The 20,630-nt window shown below is 53.8% G+C and overlaps 6 protein-coding genes across 6 annotated transcripts; 3 read left to right on the top strand and 3 right to left on the bottom strand.

Moving 5' to 3' along the window:
- The first annotated feature begins 1,156 nt into the window (after positions 1-1,156).
- Positions 1,157-4,729, top strand: CAOG_03538 (hypothetical protein). Its single transcript, XM_004348393.2, has 2 exons — positions 1,157-1,653; positions 1,989-4,729. Exons 1-2 carry the CDS (start codon positions 1,436-1,438, stop codon positions 4,162-4,164), a joined length of 2,394 nt encoding a protein of 797 aa, XP_004348443.1. The 5' UTR covers positions 1,157-1,435; the 3' UTR covers positions 4,165-4,729.
- Positions 4,730-4,766: 37 nt separating this feature from the next.
- CAOG_03537 (hypothetical protein) lies at positions 4,767-5,517 on the bottom strand. Its single transcript, XM_004348392.2, has 2 exons — positions 5,422-5,517; positions 4,767-5,238 (listed from the first exon to the last, which is right to left on the bottom strand). Exons 1-2 carry the CDS (start codon positions 5,438-5,440, stop codon positions 4,961-4,963), a joined length of 297 nt encoding a protein of 98 aa, XP_004348442.1. The 5' UTR covers positions 5,441-5,517; the 3' UTR covers positions 4,767-4,960.
- A 122-nt stretch (positions 5,518-5,639) lies between these two features.
- CAOG_03536 (hypothetical protein) lies at positions 5,640-12,411 on the bottom strand. The gene is made up of 2 exons (XM_004348391.2): positions 12,218-12,411; positions 5,640-11,187 (listed from the first exon to the last, which is right to left on the bottom strand). Exons 1-2 carry the CDS (start codon positions 12,275-12,277, stop codon positions 6,103-6,105), a joined length of 5,145 nt encoding a protein of 1,714 aa, XP_004348441.2. The 5' UTR covers positions 12,278-12,411; the 3' UTR covers positions 5,640-6,102.
- A 337-nt stretch (positions 12,412-12,748) lies between these two features.
- Positions 12,749-13,136, top strand: CAOG_03535 (hypothetical protein; the record flags this gene model as incomplete). The annotated part of the gene is made up of 1 exon (XM_004348390.2): positions 12,749-13,136. Exon 1 carries the CDS (start codon positions 12,798-12,800, stop codon positions 13,134-13,136), a length of 339 nt encoding a protein of 112 aa, XP_004348440.1. The 5' UTR covers positions 12,749-12,797.
- A 757-nt stretch (positions 13,137-13,893) lies between these two features.
- On the bottom strand, positions 13,894-16,951 carry CAOG_03534 (hypothetical protein; the record flags this gene model as incomplete). Its single annotated transcript, XM_004348389.2, has 3 exons — positions 13,894-15,787; positions 15,895-15,981; positions 16,123-16,951. The coding sequence occupies 3 exons, from the start codon at positions 16,949-16,951 to the stop codon at positions 14,022-14,024; spliced, it is 2,682 nt and encodes an 893-aa protein (XP_004348439.1). The 3' UTR covers positions 13,894-14,021.
- A 304-nt stretch (positions 16,952-17,255) lies between these two features.
- CAOG_03533 (hypothetical protein) lies at positions 17,256-20,394 on the top strand. Its single transcript, XM_004348388.2, has 3 exons — positions 17,256-17,502; positions 17,606-17,637; positions 17,717-20,394. Exons 1-3 carry the CDS (start codon positions 17,335-17,337, stop codon positions 20,310-20,312), a joined length of 2,796 nt encoding a protein of 931 aa, XP_004348438.1. The 5' UTR covers positions 17,256-17,334; the 3' UTR covers positions 20,313-20,394.
- The last annotated feature ends 236 nt before the right edge of the window (positions 20,395-20,630 follow it).

Raw genomic sequence — 20,630 nt, 5'->3', positions numbered from 1 at the left:
AAGGGGAAGGAAGAAACAATAAAATAAAAAAGAAACAGAAAAACACGCTTTTTTAAAAAAGTAGGTTTTTCTTCAGCAAAAAAAAAAAAAAAAACGAGTTCTCAAGGCCAAGCGCAACTGCCAGGAGTTGGCATCCCTCGACAATTCGTAAAACAAGATGGTCGTGATGCGCGTCGTGCCAGCCAAGTGGCAGAAGCAGCAAAGGAGAAGGCGCGACGCAAGCAACACGAACAAAAAAAAAAAAAAAGAGAAAGAACAAGAAAAACAATAAAAACCACAATCAACCAAAAAAAAATAACAAACCTGTGAATCAAACATGCGGTTGCCGTTGGTGCGCTCAGCAGACTGCTCGTTCAAGCGGTTGTTGGAGCCACGGGGGTTGTGGTTGTAGCAGTCGGCCGAGACGGACACGACGAGGAGGGCGCACACGAGCGCGGAGGCAATCGCAGAGCGCATTGTTTTGGAGTTTTTTGTTTTTCGAAAAGAAAAAAAAATGAAAAAACAAAAAAAAAAAAGCCGCTTGATGTTGGACACAGAAGTGGCTTTGCTAGTTGAGGGAGACTACTCGGGCACAAGAGGAACAGAACGTGACCAGCGCGTGCTATTCAAGTATCAGAGCAGAGGACGGTCGGGGGAGAGAGCGACCCAAGAGACGAGCAAAAAAAAAAAACAAAGGAAACGAAAAAAAAAAAAAAGAGAAAAAAAAAACCACGAAGTTTAAAAAAAAAAAGATAGTCCTCGTCCAAAATAGGGAGGCTCATGTTCTGAAGTGCAAAATAAACGGCACTACAAACATCACGTATCAAATGCCTGTTTTAACCCAAAATAAAAGGTTACGGATTTTTTTTTGCAAGCGGCGTGTTTTCTACCCAAGACGGATTTTTCAGTAAATTATGTATTTTTGGTGGTGTTTTGTTTTTTAATTTTTGGAAAAAAATTTCATTGTTTTTTTTTCTTTGCGGGTTTAGTAGATTTCGTAATGGTGTTCTATACAACAAAACCTACTAAACAGGCACTTTTTGTGTTTTTGTTTTTTTGCTTTTTTGCGGTTTTTATTTTTTATTTTTTTTATTTTTGTGATTTTTAGATCTTGCCTAATCGAACCTTCTAGACACAAAAACATTAATCATTCTTTTTTTTTTTTTAATTTTAATTTGTTATTTTTTTCTTTTTGTTTTTTGAAAAAAAAAAAACCAGCGTGTCTTTGTCGCTTGTGCCTTTTTTTTTTTCAAACTTGTTCCGTCCTCCACGTCCCCTGTGCTCGTCTCTTACTCGACACTCTCCACCTTTAAGGCTTGCGACTCAACGTTGTTTACGCGCTGGCGCGTTGTTGCAAGAAGAGCTTTTTCTCCCCTTTTGAAAAAAACAACTCTCCGATCTCTTTTTTTTTTATTTCTTTTTTTTTTTTTCTACTTTGAACAAGTTTCCCTCTAGAATGAAGGTTGCTGTTCTCCTCCTCGTCGGCCTGTGCGCGACCTTCGCCAATGCCGACATTTACTTGCACAATGCCCGCGGTGGCAACAACCGTCTCGACGAGGCCAACCGCGACCGCAACAATGGAAACCGTCTTTTCGACTCGCAAAACAACGACCGTGGTGGCTCGAACGTCGGCTCGCTCTACTACTATGTCGGCTCCCAGCTCCCCATCACCTGGTGAGTCCCCTCCCCCTCTTCTCCTTCGTATTTGTGCTTTTGTTGTTGGTTTTTTTTGTGGGAGAGCAGCGCAGAGCAAGGCAGAGCAGCCACTTTGTTTTTTCGCGCTTTTTTTTTATTTTTTATTTTTTTCAATTGTGGTTTTTTTATGTGTTTTTTTTTTATTTCGAAAAAAAAAAACAAAACAACCAAAACCTGCTTTCCGCCTTTTTCTTTTTTTTTTTTCTTTGCTGTTCGTTCGACACTCACCCCCCGCGCGCTCCGTTTGACCAAACCCCTGCTCCCCCCCCCCGCTTCCTCACCCATCCCAAAAAATCCCAATTGGAATATTGCAGGACCAACCAACACTCGTGCAACAACCCGAACGCCAAGTGCAACATGGTCATCCAGTACACTTGCGACGACCGCATCCGCGATGGCACGACCACCAACACCATCCCCACGACCCCGAACCAGTGCGAGAACAACAACTGCGACACTGACGTCGAGTACGGCCGCCACGAGTCGCTGAACTGGTACAACTACTGCAAGTACCGCCAGCGCAACAAGGGTCTGTTCACTGCCAACCAGAACCTGAACGGCGACTCTGCCCGCTTCACTCGCCAGAACAACGCCGGCACCCGCCGCGGCTACGAGTGCCCCGAGGAGCGCGACTACTACCCTTACTGGTACCCGACCGTCTGGCGTGACATTGCCGTCCTGACCAACGACGCCACCATGTGCCCCTACTACACTGCCCAGTCCCAGAACGTCAAGTCGCGCTGGTACTGCGCTGCTCCCCAGGCCTTCATCAACGACCGTGCTTCCCGCAACCAGGAGGGCTTCATCCCGATCACCAAGGCGCAGTGCGAGGCCATCTACTTTGCCGGTCAGAACGGCACCTGGGTCGAGTCCCCCGCGTGGGGCATTGCCGCCCCCATTTGCCGCGAGACCGACTGGACCCGCGACAACCACCTCGGTAACGGCCTGCTCTTTGGCGAGAACGCTGGCTTCAACTGGACCATCCCCGCTGACCTTGTCCACGACAAGTGCGTCCTCCGCCTCCGCTACAACATTTCCACCACCGACTATGACGACTGGACCCACGACGGCAGCGTCGCCGCCGATTCTGGCGATTCCACCTACAACACCCAGCCCAACAACATCCCCGCGCAGGTCGACGTCTGGTCCAAGTTTGGCATTTCCAAGGCTGAGGTCCAGGTCCAATTCGACGCTGCCACTGGCAACCGCGATGGCAACAACAATGACAACGCCGCCGTTGTCAAGAACTCGCGCGGCTACGTGTTCAAGAACAACCCCCGTGTGGACATTTTCGGCAGCCTCCTGAACTCCCAGATTGGCGACACGCGTGTTCGTCTGCAGCTCGCCATCAACACCAACCAGTTTGGCCGCACCTTCCAGGACCGCACCCACACGTTCCAAATCCGCGAGCGCCCCGACGAGCTCAAGGACACGACCATCTACAACGTCAACGTTCGCGGCAAGCGCGGAAACATTGTCCAGACCTACCCCGGCACCGAGTACGACTTTGTCCCGAACCGCCTGCTGGTCAAGAACGGCGAGTATGTGCACTTCCAGTGGACTGGCTCCAACACCAACCCCGACAACAACGCCGGCCAAGGCAAGGCGGGTACCGATCGTCACAACGTTGTTGGCATCCGCGCGCCCGTCTATGCCGAGGGTCAGCCCACCTCTGGCCTGAAGGTTTATGGCCAGCTCGGCAGCTCGTACCCCAACCGCATTGATGGCTCGACTCCCTTCCTCGGCTTCAGCCAGCTCGACCGCCAACACCTTGCCATTCTCGACAACCTCCAGCTTGGTGGTGAAATGTCCGAGCTCGACGACGCTGGTACCTACTTTGACCTCGGCCCCAAGGCTGTCTCCTCCCTTGGTGTCTACCACTACCTCTGCACCCGCAACAACAACTTCTCCAACCGTGGCCAGAAGGGCACTGTCATTGTGAGCGACAACAAGGTTGTCACGACTGCTCTCGGCTGGAACGGCGGCTGGGCTGTTGCCGACGACAAGAACCGTCTCTGGGCTGATGTTGGCACGTTCAACCAACTGTGGCCCGTCACTGTCAACACCATCCCCGTGGGCTCTCTTGACGCCTTGCCATTCGATTCGGTTGCCTCGCACTTTGTTGAGGTCTACCCGCCGGAGCTCGCCACCGCCCCTGGCAAGACCTTCACCCTGCAAATGGCGTACGAGTCGTCTGCCACCGAGACGTTCGCCGTCTACCGTGCCCCCACCCGCAACGCTGCCATCTGGACCCAGGTCGACGCCGACATGTCTGGCGACATTGCTGCCGTTCAAGGTACCCAAGGCGGCGCCTACGTCGTTGTGAACAAGCCCAACGTTGGCGCCATTGTTGGTGCCACCGTTGCTTGCGTCGCTGTCCTCGTTATTGTCGCAACTACTGTGATCTACTTCAAGAAGAACCCCGCCAAGTGGGAGGCTGCCAAGAAGAAGGCCATGTACCTCAAGCGCTCGATGGACTCTAAGGTGTAAACGAGCTTTTGAGTTCTCTTAGCTTGTTTATTTCAAGAAGTCACAAAAAAAAAACCAGTGTGCCGTTTGTTGTTGATGTTTTCTTCTGTGTGCGTTGTTGCTTTCTCCTTGTGTTTATTTTCCCTCTCTCTCCCCCGCTCTTCTTCGAATCTTGCCGGACAAGCTATTTGGTCTTGTGCGCGCTTGTCGCAAACTTTGATCACTTGTTTGCGCTGGTTTGGAAGGAGGGGGGTTTTGGTTTTATTGTGTTTTTTTGTTCCTGTTCTGTGTCTTGCGGGGGGTTGTCTGGCATGTTTGGGCAGAGTTGTGTGTTGTCTTTGTGAGGGCGTTTGCCTCGTTTCTTTCGTCCGCTGGTTCGGATTACAAGGATGAGACACTCGCCATCGCAACAGCAACATGCAGCAACCTTTTACTGTCCATCTGCTGGAACGCTCTCGTCCAATGACACGGAACAAGGCTTCACACTCGCAATGTGCCATTCCCCCATCTTTCCCGTGTACTTGCTCTGTTGCTCTGTCAGGCATGTTCCACGATTTTACAATTATATTTGAATTTTTACAATCGCTTCCTTGCAATCACGGTTGGCAGTTGGCAGTGAGTGGGGGAAACTTGCGAACGGATGAACGAGAACCAAAGTTTTATTCATGTGCTTGCTCGACTACGATACGGATAGTCGTTGCCAGCACGACAGGAAAGCTCACAAACAACAAATCAAATGTACACACAGACGTGGAAAACCACCTCACTAGGTCTTGTTGCCAAGGCCATGCATGGCCCTGATACAGTAGTAATGATTCTACTGCGATCGGATGGCGGTTGGCGGCTGGTCCTTTTGCAGCGACCGCACCTGCCGCAACTCTTCGGCAATGCGCAGGCGGTAAACTTCCGTGAGCAAGCGGCTCTTCTTCTTGCCACCGACGCGGATGCCCATTTCAGTCAGGTGCGCTGCGCTGAGGCGAAGCAGAGCGAATCCGTTCATGCCGTGCTTGAGAAACAGCTCGGACACGTCCACGTCCAGATCCAGCGCTTGGACCCACTCGACCACCTGGTTGACTGTCCAGTCACTCACCGACACTGATTTTGTTGGTGCCAGAGAGAGGCGGAGATAGTGAGTGAGTGAGTGAGTGCACGTTCACCAATTGCTCGCTCAATCAACCGCTCAATCAACGCCTCATCTACACTCGCTGGCGCGGTTGAGTACTGGCGATGCGACGACTGATGAAAGTCCATCCAAGCAATCAATCATACGAGTCTTACTTGCTGACTCTGCCTGCATTGGAAGAAAGGCTGGGTTTTGTTGGGAAGCTCAGCCAATCTGAGTGAATGAGGAATGATCAGCTGAGGCAACTTGGCTTCAAGGATGGTGTGTTGCTGCATCATCCTATTTGAGTTTTTGATTCACCCGAATTACTTGAAAGTCGTGTTTTGATTAATCCGAGAAAGGATTCCAATTTCGAGTCAAAATCAACACCATCCTGGTTCTCTTAAACACGATTTGCATACACATCCATTGTACACCTGGAGGTGGGAAATGACACAGACAACAGCAATGCTTTTGGCAAAAAATGTACAGAGTCGTTCGCACAGGAACGCGCACACAACAAAAGCAAAAACACAAGCCAGAGCAAAAGAGTCCGTGTCAGCACAGCTGAAACATGGACAGGGAGTGTTGCCGCTGGTTCTCAAGAGAAGTAACAATGAAGGAGCAAACAAAACACGACACAAAAATGACAAACAACACAATGGCAGCCCACGCCACACATAAACTCACAACAAACTCACAACAAACAAATACACACACGGCGTAGCAATGAAAAAGAAAATGGCGTACGTTCCCTTGATAGGTCTCGTAAGCGAATGCAAAGAACAAAAAACCCCACACAAGAGTGATCAAGAAGCAGGACCGAGATTCATAACAAACAGGACTGACTACTTGGCTCATCCAAAAATCCCGCCAATCTTGTCAATGGCGTCCCTGACACCATCTTCGGCGTCGTTGAGACCGTTGGTAATGGCATTGCCAACATCCTGAGACCAATCCAAGAACTGGTCGAGGAAGGCGTTGGGCCAGCAGCCAGTGTCGTAGAAGGTAAACATGCCGTTCAAGCACTTGCCGTCCGAAGCGACATCGCCACAGCGCCACAGGCCGTTGTCGTTATGGTAGCACTTCTGACCATTCGAGCACATGCTGTTCACCAGGCAGTTGGGGAAGAGGGGCACGTTATCCATGATCAAGTCCATAATGTCCAGGTTGAGGCGCGGGACGGAGAGTGTCAGCGTCTTGGTTTCGCCCTTGAACGAGTACGACAAGCTGGCGGAAGGAAGCTGGCTGCCAGTGACAATGCCAAGCGTGCTAAAGTCAGCAATGCCGACAGAGTTGATGCGGAAGGACATGATGTCCTTGACAATCGGAATGTCCAAAATGTCGCCAATGATCGGGATGTCGTCCAGATTCCTCAAGAGGCCGACAAAAGCGTCGACGCGTGCGTTGATCTTGGCAAGCGAGAAGAACAGGGACATGCGGAAGTCGAGCGGCGACAACTGCAGCGAAGTTTGAATGTCGACATCGACGGCCAGCACTGTCATGGATGCATTCAACTGGAAGCCTGCGGGCACATAGATCATGGGCAGGGACGAAGGCACGAGGCCATTGTCAACGGTGATTTGCGTAATGTCCGGAATGACCATGTTCGACGACGCAATTTGGACGGTCAGCGAGTTGAGCGACAGCAGATCGCTCACCCAGGCGGGCACGGCGTTCATGTTGATTGTGTTGGGCTTGAGCGTGTTGATAAACTGCAAGAGATCAATCAACGTCAGGGGCTGGCCAGAGTACGACGCCTTGACAAAGCCGCCATAGGCCGCCAGGTCGAAGGCACCAAGGAAGGAAACCTGTCGGCGACCAATGGACAGAGACGCTCCAAGCTGCAGGTAGGTCAGGCAAGGCGGGCAGAGCGAGCCAAAGCCAATGCCGACGCTGGCGGCGTTCAGGGTGAGGCCCGTGATGCCAAAGGCGTTCCGCCAGCCAGTTCCGTACATGTATCCGACCGCGCGAACGTTGACGCCAGTGCTGTCGGCAATGACCTTGCCAGACACTTGGAAGCTCAGCAAAGTGGTCTGGTCGGCTTGGAAGCGGAAGTTGGTCGAAATTTCGAGCGACCCAGTCACGCCCGCACGGCGCAGGCGCTGGTGGTACTCGTGCAGCAACTCGGGGCTCAGGGGCGCATCGAGGTCGTGGCCGACGGTCTGGGCTGCGAGGGCCAGCTCATTCACAAGAGAGTCTGCCGAACGGCGAGTGGACAGCACCGAGAACTCGGCCGCAAGCTTGACCCAGGACAAGGTGAGGCGCGAGTTGAGAGCCATGGCTCGCTCGCTCTGGATGAAAATCTTGAAGGTGCCTCCGGAAACAGTGGCGGGCAAGACGACGCCAAACCGGAAGCCAAGTTGACGGAACTGAGGCGGAAGAACGTTGCGAAGAAGGGTGAGCGAAGGGTCCTCGCAGTCGGAACGCGTGCTCTGCTCGGCCACGGTGCAGTTGCGGTTGCTGCGCTGCAAGCTGACCAAGAGCGAGATGCCGCGCTCAATTTCATACGTTGCACCGCCAGAGACCAGCTGCTGCGGAGTGGGGTTGGTCGAAATGGAGACGCCCAGGTTCAGGCCGCTCAGCTGAGCTTGCAGTGCGTCCGCGTTGGGGATCGGGGCCAGGTTTTTGAACGCGTGGTTGACGAGTGCCGCGACGGCGCCGGCGTTAATGTCGTAGACGGCAAGGTACATGCCGCCGCTGGCGATTTGGCCACGGACGGCAACGTTGACGGACGACCCGAACAGCAAACGGGTGGCCACATCAAAGCGGTTGCTGGAAGGCGCAGAGGATGAGAAGGTTGCCGAAATCGAGGTGCTCGCCACGCGCAGCCACGAGAGACCAAGAGGGTTGTTCCACTCTGGCAGGTTGCCGGCAATGGTAAACGAGGTAGAATCGCGCGAGAGGTCGGCACTGCCGACCAGGACGAACTGGGAGCCGCCGCTGGAAAAGACGAGGGAGGAGCCGAGCGAAAAGCGAGTGCTCGCCACGTTGGCCGCGTTGAACGAAGCGCCAAGCGTGTTGTTGCGCAGGGCCAGCTTGCCGTCCCACAAGGACAGGTCGGGCAGACGCATCTTGGCATTCCAGATGTGGTCGATGCGGTTGCCAAAGGCATCCAAGAGAGCGCTGTTGAGATCGCGGCGCGGGGACCCTGTGGCCATGGATCCAAACACGGGAAGGGTAATCTGCAGACTGGGAATCGGGTTGGGGATGGCAACGCCGAGAATGTTTTGCACCGACTGCGCAATGGGCGACGAGCCAAACTTGAGCGAGACATTGTCGGCAGCCATGGTGAGACCTCGAGACACGGGACGGCCACCGAGGGACTGGTCTGCCGTCGACAAGTACACAAAGACGGTGCCGTCGGCATCAATGAACTGCTTGACGTCCGACGGAATGACTGGCGAGATGGCGACGCCGCCGTCCGTGAAGATGTAGAATTTGCCATTCTCGTAACTGCCGCTGAGCGTCACAGACGGACGGGCGTCGGCGTACTCGAGGCGCAGGGAGGTGCTGAATGCAATGTTGGCAACGCTGGGTGCGAGGGTGACAGTGGCCGTGGCCGATTGAACAGTCAGCACGGTCAGGCCGAACGGGCGCATCCAAGGCGTGGCCAGTCCACCGGTGGCAGTGAACACTTGCGTGGCCGACGTGTACGAGCCGGCCACGTTGAAAACGACAGTTTGGGATCCGGGCAAAAACACGTTGGCAATGCCGCCAAAGTTCAAAGTGGCCGTCGAGAAGGAGGACGAAACGGTCAGGGCAAAGAACATGTTGCTGAAGCGAAGACGAGAATCCACATCGTACGACGGTACAACAACTTGGACGACATAGGAGGAGCCAGGAGCAAAGAAGGGCAAGAACGCAGAGACCCCAACAGTGGTGGTGGCCAAGCGGGAGGACGCAGACGAAATGGCAGACGTCAACTCTGAGCGCACGGCATCCCGAAGCGGGACGCCATTCACAGTCACACCAAGGCCGCGCTTGACGGCAGACCCAGCAATCGTCATGTCGGCACTAGCCAGCGACAAATCAATCACTCGGCCGTTGGTCAGCACGCGAACCACATCCGCAACAGCACCCGGCGCACGGGAAGCAATCACGTTGCCCAAGTTGGTCAGCTGAATACTCGGCGCATACACGCCGAGCGCGTAAGAGCCGCCATTCTTCTCAACACGGGCGTAGATACGAGCGCTGCCAGAGAATTCGCCCACAGACAGAGTGGCACGGCCAGCAAAGTCAAGGTACGACAGCGCAAAGGCAGGCGCAGCAGTAAACTCGCCCGATACGATGGCAGAGTCGATACGAGCCCACGCAGCGTTCGAAAACACGGGGAAGGCGCCAGTGAGCGATCCGGTGAAGGTCACAGGCTCGTTCGCAGCGTAATCAGCGCTGAAAGCGAGGTTGACTGTGGACGGAGTGCCGGATTCCGTGGCAATCTTGAGAGCCACCGATCCAGCGACCTGGTACGTCGGATTGGTGCTGATGCCGTTGGCAATGAGCGAGAATGAGCCGGAGGCAAAGTTCGAGCCGAACTGCAAGTCGGTGGTTTCGAAGGCAAGGTCGAAAGAGGCATCCGTGACGGTGAAGGTGTCTGTTGCCGCGTTGTACGGGAAGGCAGCATGCAACACAAAGTCCACAGAGCCGATGGGGTTTTTCAGGAGCGGAGTAAGGGCCGCCGTCACGCTCGCGGGCGGGGACAGGATAGAACCGTGTGCGAAAATGTTGACACCAGGTTGAATGGTGAGTCCGTCAAGTGAGGCAGAGGTCGTCGAAATGACAAACTTTCCGGCAGAGGTGATTTGTAGCGAGTTAAACCAAGAGTTTGGGCGGGAATTGAGGGCTGCAGACAGACCTGGGAGGTGTGCTGAAGGGTTCCATGACGCGTCGAAGTCGCACGAGAGGAATGTTTGGACATCCTTGGGCGAAATAATGGACTTGGACGTCAGGCCGAGCAGGTTGGAAGGATCTGCAGTGACACTCACGCAGCACATGGTGTTCACCAGGCCGTACAAGGTTGCGTTGCCGCAGAACGATCGAGACAAGGGGCCCACTGCAAAGGGAAGCAGGGAGGCAACTTCGGTAATCCACGTGTCACGGACAAACGTGTTGAGGACAGTATCGGGATCAATGTTTGAGACGTTGCGGAAGACAATTGCAGAAGTGCCGAGCAGGGAAGAGAGCGCGGGAGCAAAGGACGGTGCCGCGAGGAAGGAAGCTGCGGTGACGGTGGTTGAGCCGTCGGGAGCAATCGAGAAGGCGCTCGCATAGGCGTTGGACACGACCTCGCTGGCCTGGTCGTTCGAGGTTGTGTTCATGCCGTAGTACGCAGCGATCGGAGCGACAACCAGCAGCACGCCAATCAGCAGCGCACCAATGAGCCACCATCGGTTGCGACGAGCCGCCTCGCGCTCAAAGCGCAGCGGCGCGGGCAGCCAGCTCGGGCCCAGATAGTAGCTCTTGGTCGGGTAGGCCGTCGAGGAGGCGCGATGGGACTTGTGGTGGAACTGATCGGCCTTCATGTTGGGATCAAAGACATCCAACGGGATTTCGTGGAGATTTGCGTTCGAGGAGGCGCGGGAGGACGTGTTGGCGAGCGGGTTGACAGTCAGCTGCGTGTTGAGCGCGCTCTGAGCAGCAGCGTCCGACGCGTCTGCGCGCGGTGCTCGCTTGCTCGGCTTCGGAGGCTTGGGAGGAGGAGCCACCACCTCGGCAGCAGCGGGTGCCTCGACATCGACTTGCGGCTGATCCTGGTCAACAGAAGGAGTGTCGTCGTCGTTGTTGTAAGTCCCGGGCTCAGCCTCAATAGCAGCACCCGTAGGCACGACAACCGCGGCAGGTCCGCCAGGCGCGACGCCAGTGGTTCGGAAAAAGCCAGAGAGGGCTCGCTTGGTGCGTTGGAACGACGAGCCTCGTGGGCGCGCGTCTGGCAAGGCCTGCGGCTGCAAGTGTGGAGGAAGGGACATGGATGGTCAGTTACAGGTGCAAGTCCTCCGCCACTCCGTTTTCCATGCCAAAATTTTTTTGTTCAGCGGTCAGCGTCGAATTGTACGCCAGCTCAGACACAATGGCAATGGCTCAGCTCAAAGGAACCAAAAGAACGCCAGCAATGCCAAATAAAGGAGGTCGTTTTTCTTTTTTTTTTTTCTTTTTTTTTCTTTTTTTTTCTTTTTTTTTTCTTTTTTTTTTTTTTTTTCAAATCAAATTGGAGCCATTTGTGATGGCATATGTCCAATGCAGAATCAGCGTTTGATGAGAACAAGGCATCAAAGACCTCCACACACACACACACACACACACACACACACACACACACAGGCACACTTTGTCGTTCGTGGTTGCAATCTGTGTTTGAGTGTTTCGAGCACCGACAACCTGAAACACGAGCGAGCGGCAGTGGGAGCGAAACCAGAAAAGCGGTCAATATTTTTTTTTTTTTTTTGCATTGGCCCTTGCAAGCATGTCTGTCTGCATCCAGGTCTGCGAGTTCTCGCTCTTCCAGTGCATGCATGGCTCGCTTTTTTCCTCTGTGTGTGTCTCGCTGTTTCGCTGTTTCGCTCATTCTCGCTCGCTTTCGCTGGGATTGAAAACGCCGATTTTTAAAAACCGCGAAAAAATTAATAAAAAAATCATAAATTAAATGCAAAAAAGCAGCAAATAGAAAAAAGCATGCGGAAGGGTAAAAAGCGAGCAGAGCAGCAACCGCTATGAGGGAAGGAGGGGGGAGGGGAGCCGGTGGGGTGGACAGGGTGGAGGGGGGAGTTGCAGATGCGAACGACAGCGAAGGGAAGGCGAAGGGGAACGAGCGCGAGAGGGCAGGGGAAGCAGGTGGAGCTCATCATTTTGACCGCGCTCCCCATCGCCATTGCTCCCCCCCCCCCACCGCTTTGCCTCCCTGCATGTCACTCGTCAAAGCATGCATTGGGGAAAGGGGGTGGGTTGTCGTGGGAAATGGTGGAAGCGCGCGCTTACTGCAGACGACGGGGCGCCAGTCACACGCAGATTGCGCGGCGCTGGGATGGGTTTGGACATGAGAATCCTAAACCAAGCGGCTGAGAAAGATGAACCAAAAAAAAAAAAAAAAAAGGAAAAGAGGAAGGAAAAGAAAAAGAAAAATGAACCGAAAGCTCAGTGGATCGGACGGGTACGCGAGACAAGACCTGAGCCGAAACTTTAGACTGTTCCGTGATTCCGACGTTCGAGAACTACTTCTCAAAAGGGGCTTCGGCACCAAGACGCAATGAAATCTGCTTCGTACTTCCAAAGCCATACTAGTCAACATGCGATCTTGCCGCTTACTTCTTGGAAAACTTTCAACAGAAGCATATTGCAGCAGATGTGCAGGACAAATCTTTAAAAAACGTAAAACTTTCGTCCATTTTAGCTTGCTTGCGCTTTGTGGGCTTTCGTTTTTGGCCTGTCGCTTGCACATTGTCCATTAAGCAGTGCTAAACCTGACATAGGAAGAGGCGTGTTTCTCTTTAATGAGGGAATGAGGGGAAAGGTCGCTACATTTGGACAACTACAAGTCTAGTCTTCTCGGTTTTCGACAATGGTCGAAGTGAGAATCATTCGCTCCGTTGGCTCGGTGATCTCCAAGCTAATACAAGTCACTCGTGGCTCAGTTTCCGAAGACGCTACAGCCGACCTGAACCAAGCTCTCGCTCATCTGAGGGACTTCGAAATTGAAGTATCCAATGAGATCCCGGATCCAACCTCCAGTCGACTGTTCCAAGATTATGTTGCTCAAGAGCTTCTCAAGGTGCTTCGACACAAGACGCAATTTGGCTGCTTTGTATTTCCAAAGCCCCACCAGACAAGCCGAGATCTGGCCGCCTTTTTCTTGGAAAGGTTTCAACAGAAGCGCATTGCTGCAGATATGCAGGGCTAATCCTTACATTTTTCGCTTACTTGCTCTTTGTGTGCTTTCGTTACTGGCCTGTCGCTTGCACATTGTCAATAAATCAGAGCCAAACCTGACACGGGAAGCACTGAAGCAGAAAATGGGTCGCTAAATTTGGAGCGCCGAGAGTTTTTGTAGTCTTGTTTTTCAGCAATGCCTCATGTCGTAAAGATTCGCACCGTGGACTCGGTGATCGCGAAGCTACTGATGGTCACTCTCGGCACAGTTTCCGCAGATGCTACTGACGACCTGAGCTTTGCTCTGGCTTTCCTGAGGGGTGTTCCAATCGAGGCACCAGCCGAGATTCCCGACCCAAATGCCACCCGATTATTCCAAGACTACGTTGTTCAAGAACTTCTCAAGGTGCTTCGGCACAAGACACGCATTTTTTTCTGCCTCGTCCTTCCAAACCAATCTCAGTCACGGCGGGATCTGGCCGCTTACCACTTGGAGCAGTTTCAACAGAAGCGCATTGCCGCAGATATGCAGGGCTAATCCTTACATTTTTCGCTTGCTTGCTCTTTGTGTGCTTTCGTTACTGGCCTGTCGCTTGCACACTGTCAATAAACCAGAGATAAACTTGACACGGGAAGAGTCGTGTTTCTCGTCAATGCCAATGCGGGGAAAGCTAAATTTGGACAGCGGACGGAAAGTGTGAAAACCCAACACCCTCTCGTTGTCTCGTTGGGATGAATCCGAGAGAAATGGTAAGTTGATGGGAGGTAAAGAAACAAATGGACAAGGATGGAGCTAAGGAAAAGCATTGACTCGTCGTTCAACAAGAGGCAATCAACATGTAAACTGGCAAAAAACAACAACGCACACACAGTTGAGTCGTAGACTCGTGGAAAAAAAAACAGAGGACAGCCACCCTTAGTGGTGCATGTGGATTGAGGAGAACACGGAGCCAGAGGGTGGCGGCAGCGCAGAATACCGCTTGTAAAAGCTGCGACAGTCCGAACACAGTGGATGGGCTCGGTGCCGTGGATCCTCGTACCAGGTGACCGAGTGCGTTGTATGGCAGTGCTCACAATGCTGGTGCGGCGAAAGCTGTGAATGGTGGTGGGTGTGAGATCGGTGGTGGCCGGTACTGCGATGCGAATGGTGATGCTGATGGTGGCGGTGATGGTGAAGGTGGTGGCTGTGGTGGTGGTGCGATTCAGGTGCAGAGACTTTAGGAGGCGGCAATGGGTAGGGATGTCGCTCCACGTCCATGCCAGCGCTGCTGCTGCTGCCGCCGCCCAAGGACGACAAAATGTGCAAAGACCGAGGAGAACGCGGGCCGGAGAGCGCGCTGTCCGACGAAATGCTGATAATCGGCGCGCTGGCATCCCTGGGTGCTGAAGGGTGGAGCACTTGCTCGCGCAACCACCCGAGAGGCAATCGTGGAGTGGTGGCTTCAAGGCGGAGGTCGACAACGGCCTCAATCGACATTGTTGCACGCTGATCTGCTCCTTTCGTGCCCCCTAGCACGTTGTTCGCAGCAGCGATGGCAGCAGCCGCTGCCGTGGTTTGCGCCTTCCACGCTCGATACCGCAAGCTTCCTTTCCAGCGGTAGTAGATGGCGACAATCTCGCCGGTGCTGCGATGGGGCAAAAAGTGAGACCGAATCAGATGAAACTTTTTGCCGTGTGCAGCAAAGCCGCGCTCAAAGGCCAGAACATCGTTGCGGGTCCACGCATGGCTGTCTGTGGCATGGTGGTACTTTGGATAGGGCACAGGCCGGGCTTGCGGAGTATTTTCCGCGGCAATGCCGTCCTGCTCTTGCACGGTGAAAAAGTCGGCGTCAATGGCCGTCCCCAGCAAGGTTGGTGGCAAAGGTGCGCGCGCAAGCGCCTCGAGCGCCAGGCGAGGAGTGTAGTCGTGCTTGTACAACGTATGCAGCGCGTAAATCAAGGCCGAATTCGAACTGGCCCAGTCTAATAGTTCATTCATGTCGCGGTTGGAGGCCACGACATCCAGACCAAACGCGGCCAAACACGCGTACGTCATGAGCGACCGGGCATCCGTGAGATACTTTTGCAGCATGGATGCTGTCGCTTTTGGCGAGGTTTTGGAGATGAGACAGGGGAAATCAAACATAATCTCGCTCGAATCGACATAGTCTGAATGTGCGGGCTTCGATTCACCTTTCAGGAAGAGTGTGGGCGGGTTTGCATCGGAAGAAGCAGCAGCCGCCGGCGCAACAGCAGCATGCTGTCCAAATTGCACGAGCGGAGGCTCGATCTGGTACTCGGGACTAATGCGCATCGTGCCAGGCCCTTCGAATGGAAGGCTCTTGAGCGAGTTGCGCCGGTAGGACGAAGGCACTAAAGGATAAGTTGTGGTGCCAGGTATCCGCGCCAAGCTCAGCAGCTGTGAACGATGATCCAGAATGTACGAGTAAAAAAACGTGTCCTCCTGCGACAAGTAGTCAGAAATGGAAGAAATGGTCGACAAGTGTTGAACACGGCACTTGGAAATGGCCGCCTCGGAGCTAAGAAGCGTCACAAAGGTGGACAAGAAGAGCTCGCGGTCGCGCAGCTGGTTGTACGCCAAGGTCGGGTTTTCGCCTCCAGCAGGAGTTCTGAAAACAGGTCCAGGGAGCTCCATTCTGCGGTAGTACCACGCCACTCGAAGATCACAAGGCTGCCTTGGGTCTGTTGGTCAGTAGAAGGCCGGTATAGGTGATGCACGATGAGCACTCAAGGCGCATCAAAAACGATGCAACTTCAACCGACGTGAAACAATAAAAAATCAAACTTACCAAAGGGGTAGGTGGTGGGAAGAACGTCGACAATACGTCCAACAGTGAAGGGCAAATGGCGTTCCGAGCTTTGACAGTAGACATCGTCTTGTTTGAGGAAGACGAACAAAGACCCAATCAGCAAATACACTCGAGTCAGTGCAACAGTCCAACAAACTTGAAGGTGGTGTTGCTGGTGTTGCAGAGCGCGCAAGACAACAAAATCGCCGACAAACCCGAGCCACTCACCTCCAACGTGAAAAACGGTGCCCTGCGCGACTGCCATACGAGCGGGATTGGGTGTGACTTCAAACCGAATATAGGCCTTGTTCAGAGCGTGATAAGCATGAGGAATCTGATCGAAAGTATCTGCCGTATCCTGGTGGCCCATACGCTCGGCGTCCGCTTGTGCGGCCTCGGCTGATTTCTCGGGCGAGAATGGAAATCCGCTCAGATAAGCGTCGAGACCTTGAGTTACAGGTACAGCATGGCCATGCGGTAACTGTAGTCCATCATGATGGTTTGGATGTGCGCCAGCAGCAGCAGCCCCAGCAGCAGCAGCAGCTGCAGCAGCAGCAGAAGAAGAAGCCGAATGAAACCCAGCTCCATCGACATGCAGCAAATCGTCCCACGGCGCCGCTGCGTGTAGTCGTGAACCCAGCAGAGGAACGCCATTTCCGTTCTGATGAACGTTTCCAGTGACGTGGTCGAGCCAGATCGGGCCTGTGACGGAAGCTGACATTTCGCGCTCGAGCTGGTCTTCGTCCAGCAGCGCGTCGACAGCATCGACCGACGGGCCGACCTCGACGCCCAGCGAGTGCTCGTAGAAGTCTGCAATGCCCTGCCCGTGGACGGCAGCAGCAGCAGCAGCAGCAGCAGCAGCAGCCTGAGTGGGATTGACGGTCAGTGCTTGGACTTGGCCGTCGTGCTGATACAGGCTCCAGTTGTTCGCTCCAGCGCCGCCTGTGCCACGAATGCCGTCGTCCTCGTCGTCATCGTGATCATTGTCGTTCAGGCCATGCGCGGGCGCGGACCGATCGAGCAGCTCTGGCGGCGACGGCGGATCCCCCAAATCCATTTGTTGTTCTGCTTGTCTTCTAAGAAGCAAAAATGGAGGACTAGCGAGGCTCGAATAAATAGGAGACCTGAACTTGGCCAGTTCGTTAGTTCACGATCAGAGGCGTTACTTGCTGTTTGGTGCGCGTCTCAGAACTAGAGCGCAGTCGCTGAGATCCAAATGGCTGGGTTTTGACTCCGCTCCATCTGCAACATCATCATCAGCATCATCAGTATTCTAAACATCATCATTATTGTAAGCATTATTTATTATCACACACAATCGTCGTTGACTTTGTGGTGAGTCGCAGTCTCCATTCTGTGGTTGTTCAAGCAAGGCCAGCATTGGGGAGGACTCGTCTCCTCACTCGACGCCGGTGCTGCAGGCAACATCAAACAACCACGATGACAGCCGCGATGATAAAGTCGGGACTCCAACGCTATGCCGTGCAGCTGGGACGTCCATTGCCATCTCGGACGCGGATTGCTGGCTGCAGATTTCTCACAACGTCAACGCATGCATTACTACCAGCATCCAATCCAAACCCATTGGGTTATCTGTGCTCACCTACGGTAGGATGACGCGCTTCACGATAGAATACTCAAGCATACAACAAACAAAAAGCTAGCGGGCTCACTTTCAACGACATGTTTGGTATTGTTGGATGCGGTGCAGCAATTTCAGAACCTGCTCAAGAACGAAGCCAAGTAATGTCCTCAAACGTGTGATAAGCGACGCAAAAATGTGGTACACTCAATCGATGGTTTGCAACTCACTTGGCTGCAGAGCGGTCGATGCCTTTCTGAAAGGAACGAGGACGAACAAGACAACGTTTGTGCAAGAACTGGAAGCCACAGTGCGAGATCGACATGCAAGCCCGTCGTGGGACTGCATTGGAAAGTTTCTTTACTTGTTGCGTCAACCTGGAGAGTCATTGGGCTGGTTGCCGTCGGCAAGCTCAACCGGGGGTCGAGCCAAGTTGCCCACGTATGTTCGCCAACATTGCGAAACGGGTGCCATCCAGCCACTCTTGGAGTGTGGGCCGGATACTGGGGCACCTGTATCGCTTGCTTTATCTCCCGAGCAGCGTCTTGTCGCCTTCTTGTTTCCTACAAGGCGCGCGCACTGCTTTAACGCGAAAATCTTCGACTTGGGTTGGAGCAGCCATTCATCATCCGCGGTAGCGAATGCGCCGGCGCCGCGTCCAACCCTCGTTGCCGAACTGGACAATGTTCACGAGCTGGTGCTTGGTACGCTCAACGACACTGTCGCTGGTGTGCCCGTCTTTTTCACGCGCGCAACCCCAAGTGGTCGAGTCGATCGCCTCTTTGTTGCGGCCGTGCCGTCGCAAGCCTCACCAGCCACTAACTCCACCGCGTTCAAGCCGTACGCTCACCTGGTATACCAAGAAACCAACCCTGCCTTTTCCATCGACCTGTCTCGGACACACGATGCTCGATGGATTTGCGTCCGATCTGGAACGCGGACGCTGCAACATGTTTGGGTAGTAAACGGACGCACTCCCATCATGCTCCATCCAACCACCAAGCAGTCAAGGCTGCAGCTTGTGGACATTACTCTGAACAGCTCTGCTGTCGGTCGGGAGCACTACCTGAGCCACCGGAACGACCAATTTCTGCTGCTTACGAACAGCGGAGCGAATAGCGAAAATCAAGTCTTGTTTGCACCCAGTCCGCCTGCCTCCGATGAGCACGAGCCGATAGAAGGCATCACAATGCTGCTGGAGCGCCAGTCAAGCACGAAACTCTTGATTGAACAATCCGCTCCGGGCTTCTTGTGGACCGAGTGGTTGCCCAAGGCTGCGTTTCATGGTGCGTCGATTGTGGATATTCAGGTTCAAGACGGCCAGATTGTTCTCTTTCTATCGAAACGGGGCCGACCAGCAATCTCCATTGTCAGCTCGGTCGCTGCTGCCGCAGACACGACGCGACAATTGCATCATTTTGTTCCGCCCCACACCCACGCCAATCATCATCTGCAACAACTCGCGACGGATCGGCTGCTGACATTTTCATCAATGAAAACCGGCCAATTTCACATTATCTGGATTCATTTTGATGCGACCATTGCCAGCGTTCACCAAAGCAAGACCCCCAAGAATGGTGAATTGGCTCTTCGGTTGCGGTCGGCAGCCATTGCTCGAGACATTGAAGTGGGAATCGCAATGTGGCCAGCGCCAAAAGTGATTTGGGCACAACCGTCGTGGCTCTCGTCTTCCGAGCTAGCAGCCATGTCTACTGCCGACAATGCGGGATGGATGAGCAGGATGAGTCGGTTTCTTCATGAGCGGTATTCGCTCGCTCGCAATGGACCCGTCCCTCCGTCGCTCGATCTTGACAAGTTTGTCAGCTACTCGGTGCGTGCTCGCTCCTTGGATGGAACGACGATGGTACCCATCACCCTCGTTCACGCCATCGATGTACCGCTCGACCAGCCTGTGCCGCTCTTGGCCACTGGGTACGGCGCCTATGGAGAAGACGCCCTGGACATGTTTGGTCGAGATGAAATGACTGAGGCCTTGTTGAGGCGCGGCTGGATTCTTGCGCTGTGCCATGTCCGTGGTGGTGGCGAGCTTGGACGAACTTGGTATCAAGCGGGGCGTCGAGAAGGCAAACCAAACTCCTTCCTAGACTTTGCAGGCTGCATCCTAGCCCTACAGCAAAGACCGTTGGCGCTGACCAGCAATAATCCTGCCACCCGACCACCATGGTGCCCTGCTGACGCTCCCGGCACAACGCCCGAGAACTGTCGACTAGAATATGACAGCCCTTCGCCTGTTGGCACTCGCTCTGCCCCTTTCACAACTCCGCAAATGACCGCGCTCAAAGGCGTGAGTGCTGGCGGCCTACTGGTTGCCACGACGCTATTATCGTTTCCTGGAATTGCTCAAAGTGGAATCTTGGCATCTGCGTTCGTGGATCCCTTGGCAGAGATGCTGGACTCCACAAGAACACTATCCCAACGCGAGCACGACGAGTGGGGAAATCCGCTCGTTGATTCTTCCGCGCGCAAACGGATCGAGTCCTTCTCCCCAGTGACTCTTGCAGATAGTTCCTTGGCGTCCAGGCTGCGACAGGCTCAAGGCTTGGATGTGCAGCACCCACTAGGCTACCCATACTCGCACATGCTGTTTACGGTTGGCACGCGAGATACGATTGTCCCATTCACACAAACCCTGCGGCTCGTGGCCCAGCTTCGAGCTGAAACTGCCAAGAACGTCGGCAACGCGACAACACCATTGCTTCTGTGTCATGTCATGCCAGACCAAGGACATGTCGTAGAAGGTGCGTCCGCGTTTGTGCAAACTTCAAGTATAGAATTGAGTTTCCTCACGGATTGTCTGAGCCGTGTCAGTGGTTGATTTCCGCGGTCCAACGGCGAATAAGTCACTACAATTGTCGGCGTGTGTGTATCGATAGTGCAATACAGGAACGTAAAAATCAAATAATAGTACCAAAGCAGTGTGCAACGCAAGCGTCAGGCAGCGGTGTCGAGTACACCAGCCCTTCAGCTGCGCATCGTCACCAACGTATTACGCGACGATCGATGCTGCAGCTTCCAACCGGGCCGAAAATGGCGACAACGCGTCGATTGTTGGTTTGTGCCGTTCGACCACCCCCGTTTCTTGTGCTTGTTTGCCACCGTCAAGCCTTTCTTTTGCTCTAACATTGTCGTGCTT

This window comes from Capsaspora owczarzaki, assembly GCF_000151315.2.
Source record: "Capsaspora owczarzaki ATCC 30864 unplaced genomic scaffold supercont2.5, whole genome shotgun sequence".
Taxonomy (NCBI): Eukaryota; class Filasterea; order Ministeriida; family Capsasporidae; genus Capsaspora; species Capsaspora owczarzaki.
Note: the sequence above shows the minus strand (reverse complement) of the source record. Positions and strands in the feature narration are given on the sequence as shown.